Source organism: Emys orbicularis, chromosome 8 (assembly GCF_028017835.1).
Source record: "Emys orbicularis isolate rEmyOrb1 chromosome 8, rEmyOrb1.hap1, whole genome shotgun sequence".
Classification (NCBI taxonomy): domain Eukaryota; kingdom Metazoa; phylum Chordata; order Testudines; family Emydidae; genus Emys; species Emys orbicularis.
The window spans coordinates 105,243,752-105,253,440 of record NC_088690.1 but is presented as its reverse complement, the minus strand read 5'-3'; the positions used below and the strand labels follow the sequence as shown (position 1 = coordinate 105,253,440).

Below are 9,689 nucleotides of genomic sequence, written 5' to 3'. Positions count from 1 at the left end.
GAGGTGGCGGCGGATGAGTGTCTGTCCCGCCAGCCTGCTCCACCCCTGGGCAGCGCAGGAGGCGCCCATCTCCTTTTCTGGCCGGGGCTATTTGCATAGCCCCCGCGTGCGCTGGGAGAGGGAGTGGGTGGGATTATTACTGAGTTCATCTCCCCCCCCATTGGGGATTACAGAGGATCTCCCCCCTCCCCAGAATAGCGGGGGATGGGATGGGCACCCCTCCCCCCCCAGTTTAAGACACACCGAAGGAGAAAACCAGCTCCTCCGACGCTTCCTGCCCCACTTCTCCCGCAGCCGGCTCCCAAGCGCCGCCGCCTCCGCTGCTGCTGCTGCGCGCCCCGGGCAGGAGCCGCACGGGCGCCCGCTCGCTGCAGCCTGAGGGCGGATCGGGGCCGCCGCAGAACCGCTCCCTCTGCCGCGCGCCGAGCCGCGGGACCATGAACCAGGGCGAGAGGAGGCTGCAAGCGGCGGCTGCCGCTGCCGGGCTGCCTCCAGCCGGCGCCCGGTGCGCGGGAGGCGGCGGCTCCGCAGCCCTCTGCCTGCTCCTCTCGCTCACCTCGCTGGCCGCCTGCCTGCTGCTGAGCGCCAAGACGTGCGAGCTGCAGGGCAGGGTGGCGGCGCTGGAGGAGCGGGGCAGCCCCGGCTGGGCACCGGGAGCCCCCCTGAGCCCCGGACCGCTGCTCGCCCTGCTGCAGCCCCACATGGAGCAGCTCTTCCAGGAGGTGAGTGCTGCGGGGGCCGGGCACGGGCTGCGGGCTCCCTGCAGCGGATTTTGCCTCCTCGCCGCCGGCGCTGGGCTCTGGCCCCACCTTGGCCCCCCAGGGATGGGGCTGAGTCCCGAGCCCCTGCGTGTGGCGGAGGGAGCGCTGCAGCGAGCAGGCCGGTGCCTGGGAACTTTGCAAGTCTCTTGGGGGTGTATGGCACAGCCTTGGCTTGGAGGCTGCCTGGCATAGGGCAATGGGGGGCTTGCGAGGGTCCCAGGACGAGCCCCAGCTCCCCCTGTGCCAGGGGGCTGGGGCCAGGGTGGCCTTGGCGTTCCGATCAATACCTGACCCCTATAGAGCCTAAGGGGACGGGCTTGGCCATCCTTAACATTAAGCCTCCCCAGCTTGGGTAATGACTATGCCCGGGGTTCAGTTCCCAGTGAAGTGAGCGGGAGGTACTATTACTAGGGAGGATCGGGCCCAGCTGTGACTCTGATGCGGGCCAGTATCATTATCCCAAAGGGAGACAGGAGAGGTTCCATGACTGCCTGAGGTTACATGTGTGCAGTCAGTGTTACCTGCTAACGGGTGGCAGGGTGCAGGATTAAACCTGGGCATAGAGAGGTTAAATGAACTGCTTAAGGTGACATGGTACCTGGTGGCAGGGTGCACAATCAAACCCCTAAAGTGCAGTAGTTGTTCAGTACAAGTTTGAACAGCAGGCCATGAAAGATGGGATTATTGATTACTTACCTTGCAGCTAAAGTAATCGATTAAACTGTATAAGCACATCTGGACTTTGAGAAGAATACTGTTGATAAAAATGAAAGGAAAAATCTAAATACTGTGGGTCAGATTCTGCCACCTTTATTCACACTAAGTACCTTACTTTGTGAGTAGCCCTGTTGATTTCAAAGTGACTAACTTGTGGAGTAAGATATGGAAGAGTTTGGCCTTTCATTAGCAATTTATAAGGAGGAAAAAATCCTAGGTGATATTACATCTAGTTACATGTTTTGTGAATACAGCAAATTTTATTCCTGTGGGGAAAGAGAATCCCTGTATTTAAAAAAAAACACCTTTATCTTTGGCTGTAATGGACAACTATTTTTATGTTACACGTGCTTTAACATGGTCCCCCATTATCTTACAGAGTATCATAACGCATCATATAGTACAATGGTGCTGTGTTGATTTATGGATGATAGGAACACCAGCAGCTACTGTTCTTGTATTTACTGAGTCTTTTGCTATGATCCTATAGTTTCTTGTGCTGTATGAATTGTTCTGCTTCCAGAATGAGTTTCTATATTTGTTTCTATCTTCTAATACAAAAACTAACACTACTCAGGAGATTGTTACGCTTTTTGGTGCCAACTGTAGTACTTAGTTCAGGTGGATTTTGTTTGTGTGGCTTTTGTCCAGTAGTAAAGAGTTTTGGGATACTAGAACTGATTTGCTAGTTTAGAATATAACAATTGTTCATAAAACTTAAGCAGGTTACAGCAAGATTCCAACGGCTATTAGTGGGTAATGTAAGCTTGACATATGTGGAAGTGGCTACACAATGGAATACTGGGTTGGCTTTTTATTCTTGTATTGTACCATTGGCATATAAGAGATTGTGTTGTATTGTGACTGGCATATAAGCAATTCTCTGCCCCAAGAAGTTTGCAATCTGAAAGCCTCAGTACTGTAGAAAGCTTACATATAACTTTACCCACTTGAGTAGTTCCATGGAATTAAATGGGATTACTCATGGGAGTAAAGTTACACATGTACTTGAGGGTGGAAAGGGAAAGGAGACAACAGTAAACGGTGGGAAGGGACTGTTGAGAGAGCACTGATTTAGCAAGGAAAGCAGAATGTATACGTTGCTTGTTTGTTACATTTTAAATTATGGGTTGGTGTCAAAGAAGGGAATAGGTGAAACCACATGGAGGTCTGTGATGTGAAGCTAATAGAAAGCTGAGAGATGTGAAGGAAGAACGAACTCATAGTTGCTTGGCATTCAGAAAGATGGAGACTATTCCAGGCACAGAGGGTAGTGTTAATACAGGTGGGGGGGCCATATGCCTTCTCACCTATCTATCTATCAATCAGTCATCTAGGTATGATTTAAGGGATAATCCAGAATATCAGTGCAGAGAGGGTGCTTGCAAATGAGACACTTTCAAATGTGTTTAGATTTCATTTCTTGATGGAAGCTGATTGAACAACTCTAACTAATTTGTGTTCTGGCTAAGAATTCACATGTCATTCATGACAGCAGTTCTGTCTCTATCTGTTATTTCAGTCAGTAAATATGTTTGTAGGTGGGAATTATACTTGATCTCAGGCAATGCAGTTTCTCACTGAGATTTAGTAAAGTGTGGAAAGCTTGCTTTGTATTGTGAATGCTCAGATGGGGATTGTAGAGGGAAACTAAAGTGAAACCACATAATTGAATTCCTAATGCAAGAATAAATATGTTGAAACATTTAGTGTGACCAAACATCTGTCAATAATGAGAGCACAAATTTTTAAATGAGTAACAGATTCAAGGAATGAATGCTAATTAGTCATTCTGCTATCTTTTTAATATGTACAGTAGGCGTGTCAGTCCTGCTAAACTACATCTGTTCATTTATGTTCATTTTAAATAACAAAAATGCTCTTTGATTAACTTCTTGTTAATGATATATGACTAGCAAAGTAACTTTCCTTTGCACTTGAGAATTTCACCAGAGGTAAGACTGTTTTGCCAGTCTATTTCATGACCATAAATTGATATTTAAAGTTTTTTTTCCCCTTCAAATTCTACCACAAAATCACAGAAGAAACAAAACTAAAACTAGATATAATATTGTGTCCTCTGTTACTGCAGAGCATTAATGTACCCTGCTACTAGGGTTCTGCTGACATATCCTTTAAGGTGAGGCACGTACAAGGGCATAAATACAACACAGCCGTGCTGGGATGCGTTTCATAAAAATACAGGGGGGAATGTTTGACAAGTAGAACAGAATAGAAAGTCGGCAGAGTAGGGAAGAAGGATGGTCTTGTGGTTAAGACACTGGATTGGAATTTGGGTGACTAGTTTTCAATTCCTGGCTCTGCGACAGAGACATCCCCTCTAAGGGTATATCTACACTGGCAGAGTTACAGTGCCGCTCAGAGAGCGGTGAAGGGAAACCGCTGTTGTGTGTTCACACTGTCAGCTGCCTGCGCAATAGTGTGTTCACACTTGCAGCTGTATTTGGAGCGGTGCGCTCTGGGCAGCTATCCCACAGAGCATCTCTTCCTCTGCCGCTAAGAGTTGTGGGAAGGCAGAGGGGGTTGCGGGACATCCTGGGTCCTGTCCTAATGCCCCATGATGCATTGCTTCACATCCCAGCAATCCCTGTGCTTCTGTCCGCATTTGGTGCCATCTTTCAACGGTTTGTGTACTGCACGCTCTGCTCTGCCTCTTCGGGCTGCAGGAATGGATCCAGCACTGTTGACCAATATGCTACTCACTCTCACTACCACATCATGAGTGGCAGCGGAGTTATTCCTTAAACTACAAAGGCAAGAGGAGTGCAACATTGATCTCGCCATACATACTAGATATGACATGAGATTGCTTGTGGCATTCACGGAGGTGCTGACCACAGTTGAATACCGCTTCTGGGCTCAGGAAACAAGCACTTAGTGGTGGGATCACGTCGTCATGCACGTCTGGGATGACGAGCAGTGGCTGCAGAACTTTCGGATGAGGAAAGCCACATGCATGGGACTGTGTGATGAGCTCCCCCCGCCATGTGGCGCAAGGACACGAGAATGAGAGCTGCCCTGTCGTTGGAGAAGCGTGTGGCGATTGCACTGTGGAAGTTGGCTACTCCAGACTGCTACCAATCGGTCGCTAACCAGTTTGGAGTGGGAAAGTCGATCATTGGACTCGTGTTGAAGGAAGTGTGCAGGGCCATTAGACTCATAGACTTTAAGGTCAGAAGGGACCATTATGATCTTCTAGTCTGACTTCCTGCACAACGATGGCCATAGAATCTCACCCACCCACTCCTGTAACAAACCCCTGACCTATGTCTGAGCTATTGAAGTCCTCAACTTGTGGTTTAAAGACTTCAGGGTGCAGAGAATCCTCCAGCAAGTGACCCATGCCCCATGCTGCAGAGGAAGAAGAAAACCCCCCAGGGCCTCTGCTAATCTGCCCTGGAGGAAAATTCTTTCCCAACCCCAAATATGGCGATCAGCTAAACTCTGAGCATGTGGGCAAGACTCACCAGCCAGACACCCAGGAAAGAATTCTCTGTAGTAACTCAGATCCACCCTGTCTAGTGTCCCATCACAGGCCATTGGGCATATTTACTGCTAATAGTCAAAGATCAATTAATTGCCAAAATTAGGCTATCCCATCATACCATCCCTTCCATAAACTTATCAAGCTTAGCCTTGAAGCCAGATATGTCTTTTGCCTCCACTGCTCCCCTTGGAAGGCTATTCCAGAACTTCACTCCTCTGATGGTTAGAAACCTTTGCCTAATTTCAAATCTAAACTTCCTGATGGCCAGTTTATATCCATTTGTTCTTGTGTCCACATTGGTACTGAGCTTAAATATTTCCTCTCTCTCCCTGGTATTTATCCCTCTGATATATTTATAGAGAGCAATCATATCTCCCCTCAGCCTTCTTTTGGTTAGGCTAAACAAGCCAAAGCTCTTTGAGTCTCGTTTCATAAGACAGGTTTTCCATTCCTCGGATCATCCTAGTAGCCCTTCTCTGTACCTGTTCCAGTTTGAATTCATCCTTCTTAAACATGGAAGACCAGAACTGCACACAATATTCCAGATGAGGTCTCACCAGTGCCCTGTATATCAGTACTAACACCTCCTTATCTCTACTGGAAATACCTCGCCTGATGCATCCCAAGACCGCATTAGCTTTTTTCACAGCCATATCACATTGGCGGCTCATAGTCATCCTGTGATCAACCAATACTCTGAGGTCCTTCTCCTCCTCTGTTACTTCCAAGTGATGTGTCCCCAGTTTATAACAAAAATTCTTGTTATTAATCCCTAAATGCAGGACCTTGCACTTTTCACTATTAAATTTCATCCTATTACTATTACTCCTGTTTACAAGGTCATCCAGATCTTCCTGTAGGATATCCCGGTCCCTCTCTGTATTGCACAGCTTCGTGCCATCCGCAAACTTTATTAGCACATTCCTACTTTTTGTGCCAAGGTCAGTAATAAAAAGATTAAATAAGATTGGTCCCAAAACCGATCCCTGAGGAACTCCACAAGTAACCTCCTTCCAGCTTGACAGTTCACCTTTCAGTATGACCCGTTGTAGTCTCCCCTTTAACCAGTTCCTTATCCGTTTTTCAATTTTCATATTGATCCCCATCTTTTCCAATGTAGCTAATAATTCCCAATGTGGAACCATATCAAATGCCTTACTGAAACCGAGGTAAATTAGATCCACTGCGTTTCCTTTGTCTAAAAAATCTGTTACCTTCTCAAAGAAGGAGGTCAGGTTGGTTTGGCACGATCTACCTTTTGTAAAACCATGTTGTATTTTGTCCCAATTACCATTGACCTCAAAGTCCTTAACTACTTTCTCCTTCAAAATTTTTTCCAAGACCTTGCATACTACAGATGTCAAACTAACAGGCTTATAGTTACCCGGATCACTTTTTTTCCCTTTCTTAAAAATAGGAACTATGTTGGCAATTCTCCAGTCATACAGTACAACCCCTGAGTTTACAGATTAATTAAAAATTCTTGCTAATGGGCTTGCAATTTCATGTGCCAGTTCCTTTAATATTCTTGGATGAAGAGTATCTGGGCCCCCCGATTTAGTCCCATTAAGCTGTTCGAGTTTGGCTTCTACCTCGGATGTGGTAATATCTACCTCCATATCCTCATTCCCATTTGTCATCCTACCATTATCCCTAAGCTCCTCATTAGCCTCATTAAAGACTGAGGCAAAGTATTAATCGCATCCTGCGCCGAAAGACCGTGACTCTGGGCAACGTGCGTGACGTTGTGCGTGACTTTGCACAAATGGGCTTCCCTAACTGCGAAGGGGCAATAGATGGCATGCATATTCCAATTCTGGCACCAGATCACCTTGCCACCGAATACGTTAATCGGAAGGGGTATTTCTCAATGGTTCTCCAGGCGCTTGTGGATCACCGTGGGCGTTTCACAAACATTAATTCAGGCTGGTCTGGAAAGGTGCATGACGCACACACCTTTCGGAATGCTGGCCTGTTCAGGAAGCTGCAAACAGGGACTTTCTTCTCACACCAGAAGATCACCGTAGGGGAAGTCAAAATGCCCATTGTAATCCTTGGAGACCATGCCTACCCCTTAATGCTGTGGCTTATGAAGCCATACATGGGGCACCTTGACAGCATCAAGGAGTGGTTCAACAACAGGCTGTGCAAGTGCAGAATGACTGTTGAGTGTGCTTTTGGCCATTTAAAGGCCCGCTGGCGCTGCCTATATGGGAGGCTGGACCTGGCCGATGACAATATTCCTATGCTTATAGCCGCGGGCTGTACGCTCCATAATATTTGTGAAGGGAAGGGTGAAAGCTTCACTCAGGGCTGGACTGCAGAGGCTCAGCGCCTGGAGGCTGAATTTGAACAGGCAGAGACCAGGGCTATTAGAAGAGCTTAGCGTGGGGCCATAAGGATCAGGGGTGCCTTGAGGCAGCAATTTGAAGCTGAAAGCCACTAATATTTGTTGCTATGCTCGGGATTGCAGGGCTTGTAATGCTAGGAGGTGATTGTGATTGGTGCAGACGATGCACTATGAAGGTTTAAGAAAATTGCCTGTTGCTTTGCAGGGCTCTGTTTGCTTTCAGTTAATGGAATAAAGATTGCTTTCAAACCAAAACAATTCTTTTATTAAAAAGCAACAACCAGAGGAGAGAGACAAACAATAAAAACACATCAGAACTGAGGCGGATGGGGGAAGGTAGGGTCCCAGGAGGAGGTGGGGTCCTGGGATGGTTAAAGATTTGTGTATGTCCAGGTGTCATATCCAACCTTCTCCCTTGGAGTACAGTGCAGTGGAGTACTGTACTTCAGCAGGGCTAAACTGAAGCGGGACAGGTGTTGAGTGCAGTGGGTACTGGGAGTCCACAGTGCTGGACTGTGATGGGGGAGGAGTGGAAAGCAGCGGGTACAGACTGGAGCCAGGAGGTTAATAAGAGTGTGTTGGCGGCGTCTGGGGGGGGGGCGCATGGGAAAGAGTTTTGTGACAGCGGCTGCAGGGGAGGGTGGGCACAGAGCTGCTCGGTTTGCAGTGCTGATAGCACCTGGAGCGTGTCTGCTTGGTGCTCCATAACGTTTAAGAGCCGCTCCGTGGCTTCATTCTGGCACGCCGCATTCTCCTTTTGGTCCCTCTTTTCACTGTCCTGCCACTCCTTCAATTCTTGTTTTTCGGCTGCGGAGTGCATCATGACATCACACAGAAAGTCCTCTTTAGTTCTTCGTGGTCGTTTTCTAATTCTGTGCAGCTGTTCAACTGGATAACAAAGAGGGAGGCTGGGCTCTCAAGGTCATCTCTGTGAAACCAAAATGCAACATTTTACAGAAGCAGTATTGTTTGCAACACACAGACCACTGATTCAGTGATTTAAAACAGCCACTATTCACATACCTATCACTAACTGGCTGACCCCAGGCAAGCACACATGAGCCACAAGATCCCCAAAATGGTGAGTAACTGCAGGGGCAGGGGAAATCAGTGTTCCAGGACCGTACTGTACACTGGGCACGTGGCTCTTGGGGAGAGCCAGCACTGTAGGGGGGGCCTTATAATCATTACTGTCCCCACATTTTCCACAGGCTGTATTCATTATGGAAGATACCTCGCTCCTGAGGGTGAGCAGGGAATCAAGGGAGGGTCTTCTCCAAGACTGTGGCTTCCACCCTGGCCCTTATGGAGATCTCTGAGGCAGATTCCCATGAAGTGAGGGAGTCAATCAACACCCTGTTCCACCGCTCAGACTAGGCATGTGGTGGTACATGCATCATACAGACACAAGCCTGCTTTCTGTAATCCTCCTGCCCCCAACAACTTGCTTCAGCGATTCCCAAAATCAAAGCCACTTGCCAGTGGCCTCCTCTCCTGTTTGCACTTCACCAAGCTCCGACAGCTGTGACTGGCTAGCCTCCTCCGGGGTAGAGAAGAGCTCCTGGCTGCATGCATCTCTGACCTCCAAGTCGTCCTCTGCCTCTGGGTCCCCCTCTCCCCCCACATCCTCGTCCAAGATTTCCTCCTCCTGGCTCGGTCCACTCTCGACTGGCATGTGAGCCACCAAAGTATCCACAGTGACCCTCACAGTGGAGGTGGGATTGCCACCGAGTATTGCGTCCAGCTCTTTGTAGAACCGGCAGCTCGTGGGCACTGCACCGGAGTGGCGGTTTGCCTCCCACACCTTGTGGTAGGCGTTCCGCAGCTCCTTCACTTTGACCCTGCACTTCAGTGTGTCCCGGTCATGGCCCCTTTCTGTCATGCATCGTGAAATCTGTCCGTAGGTATCGTAATTCCTATGGCTGGAGTGCAGCTGGGACTGGACAGCCTCCTCTCTCCAAATGCTGATGAGGTCCAGCAGCTCAGCATTGCTCCAAGTGGGGGATCGCCTGGTGCATGGAGCAGGCATGGTCACCTGGAAAGATGCGCTGAGACCACTGCGCACGTCACCGAGCAAACAGGAAGGGGACTTTCAAAATGCCCAAGGAATTTAAGGGGTGGGGCTCATGGTTGGTCACCTGAGGGCAGGGCAGTAGAGTTAAAACCGATCACCAGAGAGACGAGAACAGGCATTGTGGGACACCTCCCAGAGGCCAATTGCAGCGCTGTAATGGATCAGGGTGTCTACACTGGCACCGCGATGCTGTAGTACCAGCGCAGAAAGCTGTACACCTCTCATTGGGGTGTTTTTGTTACAGTGCTGCTACTGTGCAGTTTCTGCGCACTAAGTGGC

The 9,689-nt window shown here is 48.6% G+C and overlaps 1 protein-coding gene across 1 annotated transcript in view; it reads left to right on the top strand.

Moving 5' to 3' along the window:
* The first annotated feature begins 437 nt into the window (after positions 1–437).
* COL23A1 (collagen type XXIII alpha 1 chain) overlaps positions 438–9,689 on the top strand; it is a 315,082-nt gene continuing 305,830 nt past the window's right edge. The window contains exon 1 of the mRNA XM_065410054.1: positions 438–722. Within this exon, the coding sequence (XP_065266126.1) occupies positions 438–722 (285 nt within the window). The remainder of the gene's footprint in view (positions 723–9,689) is intronic.